Here is a 17,232-nt window from a genome sequence, read left to right on the forward strand (position 1 = left end):
TGCATGTTACACACGCGTTACACGTCCCAGTCCGTCCTGTACTTCCTGCGCTCAGCGTGAGTGGCTGAGGCCGGCTTCCTCTCAGTTCAGTGTGAGAACTCGCTGGCTCCCCCGCCCCCCCCCTTCCTCCTCCCCCTCCTCCTCCTCCTCCACTCCTCTCTTAATTAAGCTGGAGAGTTTTTCAGAGCCCCGTTCAATTCTCACTCCATTCTTCATTCCCTGCGCCTCGGTCCTCCACCCCCCCCCCCCCCTCTCCAGAGAGATCGATGGGGTGCAGAAGCAGCGTTTTTCATAATCTATAGCTCGCATCGTCTCTGCATGGCCAGCGCTGCACGAGACTCGGGTGCGAGACCAAATAGACTGAGGGGGGGGTGTCCTCTGTGTGTGTGTGTGTGGCATGGGTGTGTGTGTGTGTGCGGTGTGTGTGTGGCACGTGGGGTGTGTGTGTGTGTGTGTGTGTGTGTGTGTGTGGCACGTGGGGTGTTTGTGTGTGTATGTGTGTGTGTGCAGTGTGTGTGTGTGTATGTGTGATAGACCCTCACTTCCAGCTCCAGTTCTACAGGTGATCACTTTTTGGTTCCTGAGTTACATAATGACTCGCCTCCATATTTTGGGGATTCGTTATTATGAAGGTGGCTAACGCCTTACAGAGCAAGACGCTGCAATTCGGGGGGGGGGGGGGGGGGCGGACTGCGGCGGGTCCGAGCGAATCCACTAAACCTGCTGTAAACCCTGCCGTGCGGAGGACGGCTCTTTGTTCAGCCAATGGCAGAGCAGCGCGCCCCCCCCGGCGCGATCTGTCCGCGCAGCACATTTCAGACGACTTAATGCAGCGGCGGCCTGGCGCTCCACCCCGCCCTGCTGATGGATTAGGGGGGGGTCATTCATCAGAGCCGATATTAATAATAACCCCGCCTCCCCGCCTCCCCCCCCCCCCCCCCTCCTCCTCCTCGTGTCAGAGCCGCGCGGCTCTTTAAATATTACCTGTCAGGAAATCTCAAGTATTTCAAGCCCCCCCCCCCCCGCCCCCCTGCCCGCCCCCCCCCTCCTCCTCCCTCTGATAATCTGACACACGGACCTCTCTCCCGGCCTTGTATTCAATTAGAGCACCTGTGCTCCGCACTTCCTGCATATTAAATCTGTGTCCGCGCGCTTCTCCCTGTGACTCCTATAAATCACCCGCGGTTCTGTCCCGGGACGGCGTGGGGGGCGGGCGGGGGGGGCGCAGGGACGCAGGGTCGCAGGGCACTGTTATGAGGGAGGTGGATTAGGAGGAGGAGGAGGAGGAGGCGGAGGCGGGGCGGGGGCCGCCTCCTGGGAGAGAGAGAGAGTCGGAGGAGTCGGGGTGTCACTCTCTCCTGGCTGAGTCACCCCTCACTCGAGCGTCTCCTCTGCTCGCTCCGCCGTGAAATGATTTTCTTTAGGCCATTAGCTCTGGGGGAATTGGGGGAACACACACACACACACATTCTCTCATCTCTGCCCAGGCTGGAGGGGTGTGTGTGTGTGTGTGTGTGTGTGTGTGTGTGTGGGCATTCGCCATGTCTGCTTCTCTCTCGCACTTTTTACAGATCGCTGTCGTAACCCCCTCTTCCAACCCCCCCCCTCCCCCCCTCCCCCTCCCCCTCCCCCTTACTGTCCACTCCCTCTCTCTGGGATTACCATCAGAGCCAACATTCCCCACGGCTCCTAGGGAACAGTTCAGTAATCTTCCTCCCGAATCAAAGGGCCTTGTGGGAATTGTAGTGTCAAACTCACCTGTGGTGGGGCATCATCACCCTGAGCGTACTGCTGGAAGGATAGACTGAGGGAGGAGAGAGACCAGCGCTCCGATCCCAGATAAGAGCGCCCCTCTCCCTTAGGAAGTTAAGGATGGACAGAGGCGGATAAGAGTTCCCCGCTGGGCCTTCTCCTCTCTCTCTAACTCCCGGTGCTGCATGTTTAGCCATTCTGACCTGCTGGTCACCTGGTCACTGCGTCCTCAGAGTCCTGTCATCCTCCTCTCCTCCTCTTTCTTCCTCTCTCCTCTTCTTGTCCTCTCCTACTCTCCTCCTCTCCTCCTCTTTCTTCCTCTCTCCTCCTCTTCTCCTCTCCTACTCTCCTCCTCTTTCCTCCTCTCTCCTCCTCTCTGCTCCTCTCCTCCTCTCTCCTCCTCCTCTCTCCTCTCCTCCTCTTTCCTCCTCCTCTCCTCCTCTCTGAAGTGGCAGAAGTGTCCGCCGGTCTCCAGGTTTTTCTCATAATCCCAGAGAGAGAGAAAAACATCCACCACCAACGAGTGCAGGACCGACGCTTCAGATTTCCCCTTTGTAATTACTGCTGCTTATCTGTGAGGGATAACTCCGCGCTGCTGTCCGTGCAGGCGGGGGAGATCGCGAACGCGCGGCGCGTTCAGGCGCGACTCCGCCCCGAGAAAGGAGCCCCTTTCTCCGGCTGCACGCGAGACCGCGTTCGCCGCGGTTATACGCACACGCGCGACCTCACACGCGACCGGGGGTCCTGTGATGAATGAAAATTTAATCGCGCGTCACAATCAGGCCGTCGCCGAGAAGAAACGGCAATTAGGCCCCGTCGTGTAATTAGGCGGCGCGGAGCGGCCCGCCGATCCCGCTGAATAAAGTCGTTTGTGCGTCATTAGCCTTTAACAAGCGCCGTTTTTTTGCAGCCGTCTGATTGGCTGTGCTCGGGCAGGCTGGGTAAATTTCGCGGACGGACGGAGGGATGGAGGGGCGGAGGTATTTGTTTTTCCCTCCTTTTCTCCGTCTGACGGGCCTAATGAAGAGAGCGGCGGTGTTGCCGTGCCGACGGTAAATCAGCGGCTGGATCCGGCGCTGACCCTGCCCGCCCCCCCCCCCCCCCCCCCGTTTTTCCCGCCGCGGTTTGTTTGTGTTTGTTCAGCCTCCGGCGCATCTGTAAATCCCCCTGATTTAATCTCTGCTGCTCCATATGCATGTGAGGAGCCGGGAGTCAGGATGTGTGTGCGTGCCCGAGGGCGGGGGAGGGGGGGGGCTGCTCCACCAATCAGAGAGAAGCAGCAGCACCTGAACCGGCTCAGAAACGCCGGAGGTCCACAGCGGATCAGAACGCGTTCGTTTCCGCTGAAAGCGTCAGCGGTTGTGAACGTGTGGGGCAGCAGTTCGGCCTCGAGGACGGGGAGATTGACCTTTGACCTCTGTGACCGAGAATGGCCACAGGTTCACTGAGCAGGTGCAGGGAGGTGCTGTTCCACCCTTTAGCATGGGGCCTGAATGTCTGTAAAACAGCAGGGCTGTGTATATAAAGGGCTGTGCTTCCTACACGGATATGGATGTAAATGCTCTCGACTTAAATCTGGAGTCTGAACTTTAACCTGATCGTCTTCGTTTCATTTCTGATCCAATGTGTGTGAAATACGCAGTATATGCGGTTTCGCTTGCCTTGTCTGGGGACACAGATGTTCACTGTATAGCCCCCAACCGTATGTAGCAATGCGTGCCACACAAGTTTTCATATTTTAACATAATCTCATCTAGACTATTTCTGTGAGATTATTACATTACCAGATTGATTTTATCAACCAATTCTGTGCCTTATAAAATCATAAAAAACCATAAGGTAATATGCACATATTACTTTATGGTTCTTATTTTCCTTCCACATTCCTTATGTTAAGATAAACTGTATTTCTTAGTTTAGTAACATCAAGCTGAAGAGCACTCTTGCTGTTGTGCTTTAGGATCAGAAGCGGAACATGAAGAAGGTCTGTTGGCTGCAGCTGCAGTGTGGTTTTAATGACAGTAGGCTGTTCTTCAGGCTACAGGAGATCCTAAAGCGTTAGTGTAAGCTTCTGCCCGAATAAGAGAACCTGTTGCCTGTACAGCTGTGGAATAATAATAATCCTTAGCCCCTCTCCGCTCCGCTCTGTGTATATTTCAACGCTCCGGACTATTTTTCACAAAATACTGTATCATACATCACCTGCAGTGGCTTGACAATTTAATTGAGTAGCACATTATACCCATACACACAGACGGACACACACAAGCACATGCACACACACAGACACACACACACACGCGTGCGCACACTCACACACACACATGCAAGCACTCACACACACACATACACACACATGCACGCACTCACACTCGCACGCACACACTCGCACACACACACACGCACACACACGCACTCACACACGCAAACACACACTCACTCATGCACAGATGCCCACACACACTCACACACACACCCACACACCCCCACACCCCCACACACACACACACACACACACACCCACCCACACCCCCACACACACACACACACAAACCGAGCTAATGGCACACGTTTCGGTGCCAGCTGTAAATTACTGTGGCTGGCTTAGTGTTTGAGAGGAGCAAAGCTGGTCATTAGCAGCCATAAATACTCACTTTTCACTCTCCCCTCAGGTGTTTTTTTCACCGGGGGGGCGTGTGGGGGAGCGCAGGGGGGGGGGGGGGGGGGGTTAGCTCGCTGCAGGGCTCGGTTGGCAGTGCCAGGGTGGAGAGGGCAGCCAGTTTACACCGCACCATATGCCACAGGGATGTAGCGAGCCACAGCGTTCTATGTAGCGTAGCGTACATCGCGGCGAGCTACAGCGTGTTTGTGTGATGTCACGGCAAAACCATGGCGTGTTTGTGTGATGTCACAGCGAGCCACGGCGTGTTTGTGTGATGTCACGGCGTGTTTGTGTGACGTCACAGCGAGCCACAGTGTGTTTGTGTGACATCACGGCGAGCCACGGCGTGTTTGTGTGATGTCACGCCGTGTTAGTGTGACATCACGGCCAGCCACGGCGTGCTTGTGTAATGGTCTCTCATAGCTGCGGCAGCGCGTTGCCTGAGAGAGTTCGCCCAGAGACGCTGACGCTGGCGGGGCGAGCTGGAGGCTCCGCTCTTGAGCTCTGATCCCTGGCTGAGCGCATATGGCGGCCGTGCCCAGAGGCAGCACCCAGCCCACCCCACCCCCCCCACCACCTGCATGCCTTACCGCCACGCTCTGCCTTCTGAGCCGCGAGCCGGCCGTTCTGCATGCGTATGGAGCCTGCCTGTGCTCTGTGTGCGCTGTTCATCTGTAATAACATGTTATAAAGTGTGTGTAGATGCTCTATAGCAGTGGCAGCCAGCCCTGTTCCTGGATCTCTGCCATCCTGTGGGTTTTCATTTCAACCCTAATTTGGCACACCTGAGTGTACTAATTAGCAGCTCAGTGCAGACCTTTAGCGATGGAGTGAAAACCTGCAGGACGATAGATCTCCAGGAACAGGGTTGTTGCCACTGCTGTGTAGTGTTACGCACTCTGTGTATAATGTCATATAACGTAGCCACGAGGGTTAGCACAAATATTCTATTCAGAAAATGTGATACAGGAAAATATATTTTTTGAAATATCTGCTGAAATGTGTCCGTGATTTGTCACCCTGAGGGAGAGTGAGAGAGGGAGACAGAGAGTGAGAGAGGGAGAGGAGAGAGTGTGAGAGAGGGAGAGTGAGTGAGAGTGAGTATGAGGGAGGGAGAGGGAGAGTGTGGCAGAGAGAGAGAGAGAGATTCTGTGGGAACGTGCAGTCCTCCGTCACAGTCTGGATGATTTTGGCTGCTGTCCCTGGCCCCTCAGTCGCCCCTGTCCCGGGGTGATGGGTCTCCAGTGCCGCTCTCTCTGAGGCGCGGGGCTCGGCGGTTAAAAAGGAGGCGGTTAAAATGCAGCCGTTACGGGCGTGGCTGAGGACGGGCTGCATTGAGACGGATGCCGCCATTTTCTTCACACGGCCCTGGGAGAGAGAGAGAGAGAGAGAGAGAGAGAGAGTGAGAGAGAGGGAGGGAGGGAGGGGGGAGCCGCCTTCCCATAATGCACTGACCTTCACCTGCGAGGGGCGCCTAAATCTGCCGCCGGGATTTCTCCGCGGACATCGTGACGGCGTTTATCACTCAGTAACGCCGTACTCATCTGTCTGCGCTCGCTTTGAAATGTCGCTCATCATTTCATCTTTTCATAATGAATAAGAATCCTTTCTTCTTTTTTTTTTGATTCGTAGGTTTTCATTCAGCGACTGAATGGGCAATAAGTACCAGAGAGAAAAAGCTCTTTTATAATGGAAAGTTAAGATCTTTTTGGGGGGGGGGGGGGGGGGAGCTCATTGAAACCAATATTAAGTTTCTCTCTGGTTTGAATTGGGGGGATTAGGCAGTTCGGTAGGGCGGGCGGGAGATTGGTTATCACATGAGAGGGGGTGGAGGTAATCTGGCTCTTCCTCTGGCTGGTTGGTGGGGGTTTAGGGGGGTTTGGGGTGAGGGTTGTTACAGCTTAACTCAAGGCTCAGGCCCCCCTCAAATACCACCCAAAAATAAATCCCCCTGTAAGCGGTACCAGACCCTCCCCAGTGGGCCCCTTTCCCTCAGTCCGCCATTAGAGTAGCGGTATTACCCGAACGAGAGGTCAGATCGCTTCCTCAATGCATTACATTACATTACATTACAGGCATTTAGCAGACGCTCTTATCCAGAGCGACTTACACAACTTTTTTACAAAGCATTTTTACATTGCATCCATTTATACAGCTGGATATATGCTGAAGCAATGCAGGTTAAGTACCTTGCTCAAGGGTACAACGGCAGTGTCCTTACCCGGGAATCGAACCTGCGACCTTTCGGTTACAAGTCTAGTTCCTTACCCACTGTGCTACACTCCGTCCAATGCTGCATAGAAGCCCACGGAACAGCCTGTAGGGCTGGGGGGTGGGCAGAGGGGCTCCCCAAAACCCCACCCCCTCACCCCGTCATGACTAACCCTCGCCCTTATGCTTCTATCCCTGACAGATGGCAGTGAGGGGGCAAGATGGCCGGTTGGCACCGCGGTACGAGGACGTGGAGCGACAGTACGCCTCCCTGCCCAGGTAAGCCCTTGTCTGTGGGGGGAGGGGGGGCAGTAGCCCTCCCTGCCCAGGTAAACCTCCGTCTGTAGGGGGAGGGGGGGGAGTAGCCCTCCCTGCCCAGGTTAGCCTCCGTCTGTAGGGGGAGGGGGGGGAGTAGCCCTCCCTGCCCAGGTTAGCCTCCGTCTGTGGGGTGGGGGGGGGGCGCAGTACACCTTGCTGCCTAGGTTAGCCTCCGTCTGTGGGGGGAGGGGGGAGTGGGGAGAGGGGGGGAGGCAGTACGCCCCCCTACCCAGGTAAGCCCCCCGTCTCCGCCTGTCTGCTGGGGCGAGGGGGGAGCGTGGAGCGGGGAGGAGGGGGGCAGGGCTTCCCCCTTCTCAGAGTGCAGAGTAATCCTCTTTAAGGCTCATAATTAAATCTGGAGTGTTTGCCTGGCGAGGCCCTCATCCCAGGAATCCACCTGATCCCCTCCCCGGAGAGTCCCCGCGCAGACGCTGGGGCGCAAGGCGATATCTGCGCTCATCTCTCAGACGGGACAGGGCCGTGCTGTAACCCGACCCCCCCCCCCCCCCGTACCCCACACACCCCCCCTACCCCCCCCCGAACCCCCCGTGTGTCTCGGGGACCGTGTGGTTTCCTCGTTAGCCGCGGCCCGCTAACTGGCGCGTGCAAAGCAAACACAGCTCAGACCAGAAGGTAAACACGGCGCATGAATAATGCACTGTGTGAGTTTGGGACCCTATATCCCCCCCCCCCCCCAAACCCCCCCTCCTCAAACCCCCACCCCCTCCACTGCGGCTTCACAGGTTATGGGCTTCTCACGCGTGGGGCCAAACCTGCCAAACCGCCGTCCTCGTGAGAGAGAACCCGGTGAGAAACGTGCCCTTTTAGCCGTAGCCAAAGCCCGGACCTCTGGGGTGGGGGGGGAGGGTGTGTCAGGACGAGCCCTCTTCAGTGTGTTCCCGAAATAAAGCGCGACTCTGATGAATCCGCCATCGCCGCCGCCGCCGCCTCAGATCCCCCCGGAGCATCGGTGCCCCCCCCCCCCCCCCCCACCGGCTCTAGATTTATTCCGGAAAAATTCTCTCTTTTTTTTTCCTTCTTTTTTCAGCAGCGCTGAGCTTTGCATGAGGGGTCCTGGGTCCTCACTCCCCCCGTTTCCCTGCAGATGACTCCGGCGCTGCGTTTGAGTTCCTCTACATCAGCGCGCGTTTCTCTCTCTCTCTCCTGCGCGGAGTAAATCTTGGAGTGCGTTGGGTTCCCGTATGGCTGGGGTGTCGAGCTGAACCCCGGGGGGGGGGGGGGGGGGCCCAGTGTCTGTTGGGTTTTTGTGTTTCCTTTCAATCAGCTGCCAATTAAGGCCTTGAGAACCAGGTGTGCGGACTCTCCAGCCAATCAATGACCTAAATGTGAAACACTTGTGCTAAGAATACCCTAAAAATCAGCAGGCACTGCAGCCCCCTGGGGACTGGAGTGTGACCCCTGTGCTCTGTGGAGACACAGAGGGGAACCCTTGAGAACCCTGTCTTTCTGAGAGTGTACGGGCGGGTTCTGTGTGTGATGTCAGAGCTCTGGTCACTAACCTCTGCTCATTCCTTCTATGCGATGCGTAAATGGGGAAATAGCGGCATTTTGCTGTCATTTTGGTTGCAAAAGAAAAGGAAGGATCTTTGAATCCCAGCTTCTCTGTCAAGCCCTTTTCCCAAAAGCAACTCTCGTCCCAGTGCCACACGTTTTATTATGGGTGACCATCATTTAATCCATACGTACTGTCATTTTAACAGTGACTGTGGTGCACTTAGTTAAATTGTATTTTAATAAAATTGTTAGATTGGTCAATTGCAATCAGCATTTGATATGATTTCCATTCATTCACTCAGTAATAATTTGAGTGTTTGTGTAAAAAAAAAAGATTTTTCTTTCCCCTCCCCCCATCCCCCTCTTTTTATTGCTTTTGTCGTGTAGAAGCTGGCGCTTGTGTATTTAGCCGGGTCACCGTTGGTGCCGAGCTTGTGTGTTCAGTGAGGTCAGTGTTTGTTCAGTTATCTGCTCAAGGTCAGAAACACTTTGAGCCAATCAAAGTTCAAAGTCAGGGGTGGGGGTGGGGGTGGGGGTTGGGGGTGGATACAGTTAATTCCCTCTGTGACCCCTCTGTCTGGAGTCCGTGACCGAGATGTTTATTGACGATTACTGAACATCTGGAACAGAGCAACCCCATTAGTCTCCCTATGCACCCTTGTTATGGGCACAATGGGTCCTGCAAAAGGTCTCTCGGTAGATAATTAACCATTATCCATGATTATTAGCAATTATTCATACCCATTATCGTTAGTGTTTGTGATATTGTGCTCCACTGGTAGGACAGGGAGTAGCGATATTGTTGTTCTTTTTCTTCCTGTAGAATGAATGAAAGGCCATTACTTGGAAATGAGGAAAAAAAAAATTAAAACATTTAAATACCATGTAAACTGGCAGAGAAAGAGGGGTACATGCACACAGAGAGGGGGGTACATGCACACAGAGAGGGGTACGTACACACAGAGAGGGGGGTACATGCACACAGAGAGGGGTACATGCACAGAGAGAGGGGTACATGCACAGAGAGAGGGGTACATGCACAGAGAGAGGGGTACGTGCACACAGAGAGAGGGGTACGTGCACAGAGAAGTGAAAATGAGTCCAACTCGCTGCCGGAGACTGTTGATGTGAGACTGACTGTCACATTTTCATTGTCCTGTCTTTGCTGTGTTGCTGTGGCAACCAGCACTCTCCATCTGTGGCATGGCAGCCCGCTTCGCTGGCGTGTGTGCACACACACACACACACACACTCACACACACACACACACACACACACTCACACAGACGCAGACACACGTATGTTCAGCTGGTGCTGTGCCACCGTGCGGGTGCTGGGTAAAAGCGCCCAGTTAGTGCCCGTGTTGAATAATGACAGCACCACACCCAGTCTGACGAGGACCGTCCAGACTGGCATTCGTACCCGCGCCACAGAACACGGCGAGAGGCCTCTCCTCCTGGCACGGCTTCTGGGCGGAGCCACCGCTTCCCCCCCACCCCCCCCCCCCCACCCAAGAGGGCAGCCAGGCGAGAGGGATGGGTCCTGTGTGTCCGATCAGCTGTGAAATGTGAGCCTCAACGCAGCCTGGGCCCCAATCAGGCCCTTAACCGCGCGAGCGTGACTTTCATTAGGGGCCAGCCTCATTTAACGCGCTGGAGCTCCCCCCCCCCCAGAGCCCTCCCCCCACCAGAGGACCCCTCCAGAGCCCCCCCCCCCACCAGAGGACCCCTCCAGAGCCCCCCCCCCCACCAGAGTACCCCTCCAGAGCCCCCCCCCCTCCACAACCCCCCCCCCCACCAGAGTACCCCTCCAGACCCCTCCATGGCTCCCCCTCCAGAGCCCCCCCCCACCAGAGTACCCCTCCAGAGCCCCCCCCCTCCAGAGCCTCCCCCCCCAGAGCCCCCCCTCCCAAGCCCCCTACTACAGACCCTCCCCTCCAGAGCCCCCCTCCAGAGCCCTCCCTCCTGAGCACCCCCCCCCCACCAGAGTACCCCTCCAGAGCCCCCCCCCCCTCCAGAGCCTCCCCCCCCAGAGCCCCCCCTCCCAAGCCCCCTACTACAGACCCCCCCCTCCAGAGCCCCAGCCAGCGGCCCGTTACAGGTGGCGGGGGGCGAGTGTTGGGGCCAGCGGTTTAATGAAAGCCGGGTTAATTTATCGGCGTTCACCGGTAAGCGGCCGTGTGGCCAGTCCTCAGGATCACCCGGCGGAATGTTCTAGAAACGCCGCCATTTGCCAGGGCTTTTTTTTTTCTTTTCTTTTCTTTTTTTTTTCCTGAGGCCCCACTTCAAAGGCTCTGAGACGTTACTCAAAACAGGTGCTGACCTTCAGAATTCCTGGGCCCCCCCCCTCTGGGGGCGATTTCTCTTCATACAGACAGGAATTCAGTCAGAGCCGAGACCTCCAGTGCTATTTCTGTTTCCGTGCCGACCGGCACACAAAAAGCCTGTTCGCTCTTAACCTACTCACACCTGTACTGCCTCAATCCAGGCCTCCACCGGCACATATCCATCAGGCATTCCTCCACGGCTCCCCCCCCCCCCCTCGTCCCCCCCCACCCCCCCGTCTGGAACCCACACGGCCTTACTGACCTGTTCACAAGCGAACCCCTGAGACCGTGTGAGAAGTGTGTTTCAGTAAGATATATTCTGAGAGAGTATCGCAGGTCCAGTATGTCAGATTTGAGTTTATAATCAAAGATGAGTCTGACCCTCTCGATAGAGCAGAAGGATACTACAACATTCACTCACTGTCTTCATCAATAGTAATATCACATCGTTCATTATTTCAGCCACCTTTTTGTAGTGTAGTTTAATGTTTCACAAGGCTAAAAACATGCAGTCAGGGTACAGATAGTGTGAGGTCTACATGTTTGTTTACATCGTAAACAACACTTCACAAAGTACCAAAAAGTTAGTTGTTGGATTTTATTTTTTTAGATGCTATCTGTTAACTAGCCTGTGTGAAGCTACTATGTAGCTACATATGTACTCAGTAGTCTTCTTGTCACTTGCTAACAATCTAATGTTAAACCAGTAAATCAATCAGTGAATATACATGCCTGAAAACAAATGTGTGATCTGTATTAATTACACAAATTTAACAAGCAAAAAAAAAAATTGTCTGAACGTGTCCATCATCCTTGTAGAAAATAGCGCGCAACCTTCTGGAGTGACAGGAGTGTCTCGTTTTGGGGTCGTCTCTGCCTCCTCATGCCCTAAAACGTTTAGCCAAAAAATCGGTTGTCAAGTTTGAGGTGTTAGCTGAAGTAAATGATGTCACGCGCGGGGTTGTTCCTGTCGGAGGCTGGACTGGTTACATTCTTCACGGGCGTCTTTGGCCTCTTTATATTTCCACGAGAAGCCGCCGGTCGCGTCTCGCCTGCTCTCTCACGCTTTTTTTTTTTTCCCGGTGGCGTGAACGACCCCTGTCGCAGTCTGGCGGTAATCCGATTGGCCGGTGCGGTTAGCGCTCACTGTTAGCGCGCGGTGTGTATGGAGGTGCTGTGAGAAATCGCACCCTTCTGTGCTCACTGTGCGTGAGGTGGGAACCCTCGCCATCTGATATCCTCACAGAAACAAACCCAGACTCCAGTCTTGGTAAATGGTAAACGGACTGCATTTATATAGCGCTTTTATCCAAAGCGCTTTACAATTGATGCCTCTCATTCACCAGAGCAGTTAGGGGTTTAGGTGTCTTGCTCAGGGACACTTTGACACGCCCAGGGCGGGGTTTGAACCGGCAACCCTCCGACTGCCAGACAATCGCTCTTACCTCCTGAGCTATGTCGCCCCTGGTCTTCTCGAAGACCGAGCGTCTCATCCGTATTAAAACATTTTTTAAAGCAAGCGAAATGTTTGGGGGGTTTTTTTCTCTTTTTTGCCTTGTATTGGTGAGTCTAGAAACTCTATTGTAAGGACAATGAAATAGGAGTTGGGTGCTTTTGAGTCCCAAAATTTCCCTGTAAAATAGCACTTTCAAGTATATGTGTGCTCTTCTGTCTCTGGTTTCCTTGTTAATCTCATAGTAACATATAAATCACACTGTAGCTGCTGTAAAACATAAATCACACTGTAGCTGCTGTAGCTGTGACTGCTTTCCTGTCCTTCTCTCCCATCTTATTACACCAGTACCCAGCCAGTCAGCTAGTCAGCCACTCAGTCAGTCAGTCAGTCAGTCAGTCAGTCTGTCAGTCAGTCAGTTAGCCTGTCCATAGCTACACTACCAGTTCTATGGCTTCCTCTTCCACTATCAGCACGATTCAAAGCCTCCAATTAAAAGCCAGCAGCTGTGATGGCCCGGAATCCCATGATCCTCTTGGTGAAATGCAGTGATGTCATGTGACCCCTCAGGGGTCACTAGGACGCGTGTGAGGTGAGGTCCAGTGGTGTATCGTTCCCTCGGACAGCTGAACCAACAAGCCCGCCCCCCGCCCCCCGTCCTCGTCAGGGGCGTCTGGGAGAAGTGTGACGTGCCCAGGTGCACCCTGGGAGCCTGAAGCGGCGTTTGGTGGAAACGCTAAGACCGACTGTTCAACGGTGTATTTATGTCACTGTCCCACACGCTCCTTTCCAACTGACGTTTTTCAGCCCTGATGGATGGCAGAACCACTTTTTCTTTCATCATTTAAAAAAAAAAAAAACTTTTGTCTTTTATTGCTCCATTGTTTTGGTGGCTGTTGTGTCCCAAGTAAATAAAATGGCGGAGTTATTTCCCGGTAACTTGGTTATTTTTGAAACGGAGCGAACGTAATAAAATCAGCTTTTGGGAATGGAAACTCCGTTACCGCAACTTTCATGTGCTGAGTGCTAAAGTGTTTAATGGAAGGCAAGTTGCTGAAAAAGACTCTCGCTTTTTCAACACGTTTTTTTTTTTACTTTTTAAAAATGAAATTTACGACCGTAAGCAGAACAAAAGACAAAGCGAGAAGGCCTGAAAAAGCCTGAAATCTGCGCAAAAAAAAAAGGGTCCATTTCTCACTTGGGAAGTAAAAATCAAATATGGAGTCCTCGCAGTCGGTCGTCCGTCGCGGTGCTTAAATGAGAAACGATCGGTTACAAACAGAAGACGTGGAGCGGTTCGGCCGAAAGGCGCCTCTTTGGTACCGTTTACGTCCTGTTTCCTGGAACGCGTCCTCGCCAAAACCCGAAATGTGTGTTTTTTGAAACTTGAAAGCGCAGTCCGGAATTTACCCTTGTTATTACCACTGCTGAGAGGTGTCATGAAGCAAAAAAAAAATAATCGCTGCTCCTCTCCTCGATACTGCTTTCGATAATCGCTGCAGGGTTTATTCCAAACCTCTCATTATTCAGTTGGAGGACATCCAGGGAGGCGGGGTCTTGTCCAAGGGCAGTGTGGATGTAACGGTGCAGCCATTCTGAGCGATAGAGGTTTCACGCGTCGTCCTTCAGTTACACGATTGTTCACAGCAGCACAATGTGCTGCCTTTTAAATAGTGGTAGTTTAACTAATTTAAATGAAAGTTAACTAGGCAGGGCATTAGCGTCCAATTCTTGGTGGCAAATTACTGTCAGAGGTAGCTAATTTACATTACATTCATTTGGCAGGCACTTTTATGCAAAGCGACGGACAGTAAGTGCACACCGAAGGTCATTGCAACAGCTACAAAACACAGATCCGATAAGGTACAATACTCATTATGTTACAGTTATTTATAGCTATGAGCACATTAGGTCCGGTTCACACGGCGAGCATAGGCTGGCTAGGTCAGAACGTTATGGCAAGTCAAACTGGGAGGCATGACGACGAGCCACAACATGGAAATAAGGATACGAGTGCGATATAGGTGGTGGATGGAGCCAGAAGTGTGGCATGGAAGTGCTAGAGGATTAAGATGGGATTCAAGTGATAAGAGCGATCCTAGATTGGGAGTGCCCTGCAGAGCAGTGACAGTTAGTCCAGGGACAGTCAGAAGAGATGCGTCTTCAGACCACGGCGGAAGATGGGCAATGACCGAGTGGTTCACAGAGGAGCTACTTGATATTTCTCGATAGAGAGGGAGGGATCCAGCCGGACTTTAGTGTTTTTTCAAATTCCTTCACTTCACTGGAAGATCTTTACAGTATGTAGACACCAGGGAGACCACACAGTTTGATCGTAAGTAGTTTCGAAGCAGTCATTCACTTATTTCAAGCGTCCGAGCAGCACACTTTTACGCTCAACAACATCTTGATCACAGGGTGGTAAGTTTTTGTTTTTGTTGAGGATGAGGTTTTCTCGATGCGTTCCTCCCTGCTTCCTGCCTCCAGTACACGCCCGTTTGACTTAGATATTCATCGCCGTCACGCTGAGCGTTAGTGGGGCAGCCCCAAGTCTGTTCGTTTCTGTACCGTATGATCAGTGGATAGATAAATTTACCGTTTGAAAGTTCCCCCTTCTCTGATGGAGAGTTCCCTTTTTATGTAATTGGAGGTTTGTCCATCTTATTACACTTGTCTTGTTATTTGTAGGGTAGAGTCCTGTTTTTTTTTGGGGGGGGGTGGGGGGAGTCACATCAAACGGAAGTTTACGTTCAGCCTATCTGGACTTATCTGTACACCATCTCACAGCTTGTGGCCTAGCTCCCGGTTAGTGCATCCCTTTCCGTATAGCACCCCACTCATATCTAATGGGCGTTTGCGTGTTCTGTCGTTCTTGTTACTCAAACTAGGTGCTCTCTTAACATGTTTATCTTGACAGTAACTATCCATAAAGCAACATTCCAGCCTCCCTTGATGCTAGTATAAAACTTATGACCACAAAAAAAATAATAATAAAAACCTCTTTTTTTTTTTTTTTTTTTGATGACGAACATTTTGCCGTCATCACGGAGGACACGGAATGTGAAAGCAGTGATTCTGCGGCGTTCCCCGAAGTAACTGAGAAGCGGCGTTTATTCGACAGCAGTGTTTATTCATTCACACACACACACACACGCGCACACACACTCGCTCTCGCTCTCTCTGCTCAAGGCCGCTGCTCGTACGCTCAGACACGGCGGCCTTTTGAGGAGACGCCGCCGTAGCGCTTCGCTTGTTGGTGGGCCCTTCATGATACGATATGTCACTGCGCTACTGCTGACAGTCTGGGCTGCCATTGTGTTTTTTTTTTTTTTCGTTCCTTTCTTCTTTTCCCGTGTTGTGAGAGAGAACTTCTTACTTCTCAGCGCATCGCACTTCACAAGTTCACAGTCTGAGCCTTTCAGAAGCGGTGGCTTTGATTTCACAACGTGTGAATCGGGTCAAAGCGTTTCCGTACAGGTCCACAGGTTAGCCGTGTGGACGTAGCCTGGCCGGGTTTGCCCGTGGGTTAGCCGCCTGGACGTAGCCTGGCCGGGTTTGCCCGTGGGTTAGCCGCCTGGACGTAGCCTGGCCGGGTTTGCCCGTGGGTTAGCCGCCTGGACGTAGCCTGGCCGGGTTTGCCCGTGGGTTAGCCGCCTGGACGTAGCCTGGCCGGGTTAGCTGTGTGGATGTAGCCTAGCTGGTTTAGCTGTGTGGACGTAGCCTGGCTAGGTTAGCTGTGTGGATGTAGCCTAGCTGGGTCTGCCTGCGGGTTAGCTGCCTGGACCCAGCCTGACTGGGTTAGCTGTGTGGATGTAGCCTAGCTGGTTTAGCTGTGTGGACGTAGCCTGGCTAGGTTAGCTGTGTGGATGTAGCCTAGCTGGTTTAGCTGTGTGGACGTAGCCTGACTGGGTTAGCTGTGTGGATGTAGCCTAGCTGGTTTAGCTGTGTGGACGTAGCCTGGCTGGGTTAGCTGTGTGGATGTAGCCTGGCCGGGTTAGCTGTGTGGATGTAGCCTAGCTGGTTTAGCTGTGTGGACGTAGCCTGGCCGGGTTAGCTGTGTGGATGTAGCCTAGCTGTGTCTGCCCGCAGGTTAGCTGTGTGGATGTAGCCTAGCTGGGTCTGCCCACGGGTTAGCTGTGTGGATGTAGCCTAGCTGGGTCTGCCCACGGGTTAGCTGTGTGGATGTAGCCTAGCTGGGTCTGCCCGCAGGTTAGCTGTGTGGATGTAGCCTGGCTGGGTCTGCCCGCAGGTTAGCTGTGTGGATGTAGCCTAGCTGGGTCTGCCCGCAGGTTAGCTGTGTGGATGTAGCCTAGCTGGGTCTGCCCGCAGGTTAGCTGTGTGGATGTAGCCTGGCCTTCTCTCTCTGAGCTGCAGAGATGGCTGCTGCCAGCTGTTCGGCAGAGAGCGGTTTTCGGTGGGGAGGGAGGGAGTGGAAATTAGGAATGTAACTGCATTTCCTCCAAACTCCTCTGGCAGGTGCAAGCTGCCTCGTTGACAAAAAGGGAATTCTTCTTCATCGGCATAAACGGGCAAGCATTCCCGACTCCGCCCACCCCCCCACCCCCCCATCAGCAGTGCTGGGGTGGGGTGGTAATGATGGGGTTGTGAGTCTGAATGATTGCATCCGATTCGATTAACCCATTTCCTGCCTTCCACTGTTCAGCCCTGCCAGCGGCCAGCCATCTGTCCCACAAAGCAGCACACCAGGCCCAGCCTGGGCCCACCTGCACTGCTCTGAGTGACCCTGTTAAACTGGGGAGATACAGGGGGCTACGGCTGTGTGTGTGTGTGTGTGTGTGTGTGTGTGTGTGTGTGTGTGTGTGTGTGTGTGTGTGTGTGTGTGTGTGTGTATCTGTGTGTGTGTGTGTGTATATGTATCTGTATGTGTGTGTATATGTGTGTAGGGAGGCCCTCGCTGGTCGGTTTATAGGAGCAGCTCTCCAGCCTCACAGGCAGTAATCCACAGCTGCTGCTGCAGGCTGACACAGTTCCCAA

At 53.4% G+C, this 17,232-nt stretch overlaps 1 protein-coding gene across 1 annotated transcript in view; it reads left to right on the forward strand.

Moving 5' to 3' along the window:
- The window catches only part of LOC118223212 (partitioning defective 3 homolog B-like), a 208,497-nt gene that overhangs the window by 189,339 nt on the left and 1,926 nt on the right, over positions 1 to 17,232 (forward strand). Inside the window, exon 3 of the mRNA XM_035409453.1 lies at positions 6,828 to 6,904. Within this exon, the coding sequence (XP_035265344.1) occupies positions 6,828 to 6,904 (77 nt within the window). The remainder of the gene's footprint in view (positions 1 to 6,827; positions 6,905 to 17,232) is intronic.

Source organism: Anguilla anguilla, chromosome 3, assembly GCF_013347855.1.
Source record: "Anguilla anguilla isolate fAngAng1 chromosome 3, fAngAng1.pri, whole genome shotgun sequence".
Taxonomy (NCBI): domain Eukaryota; kingdom Metazoa; phylum Chordata; class Actinopteri; order Anguilliformes; family Anguillidae; genus Anguilla; species Anguilla anguilla.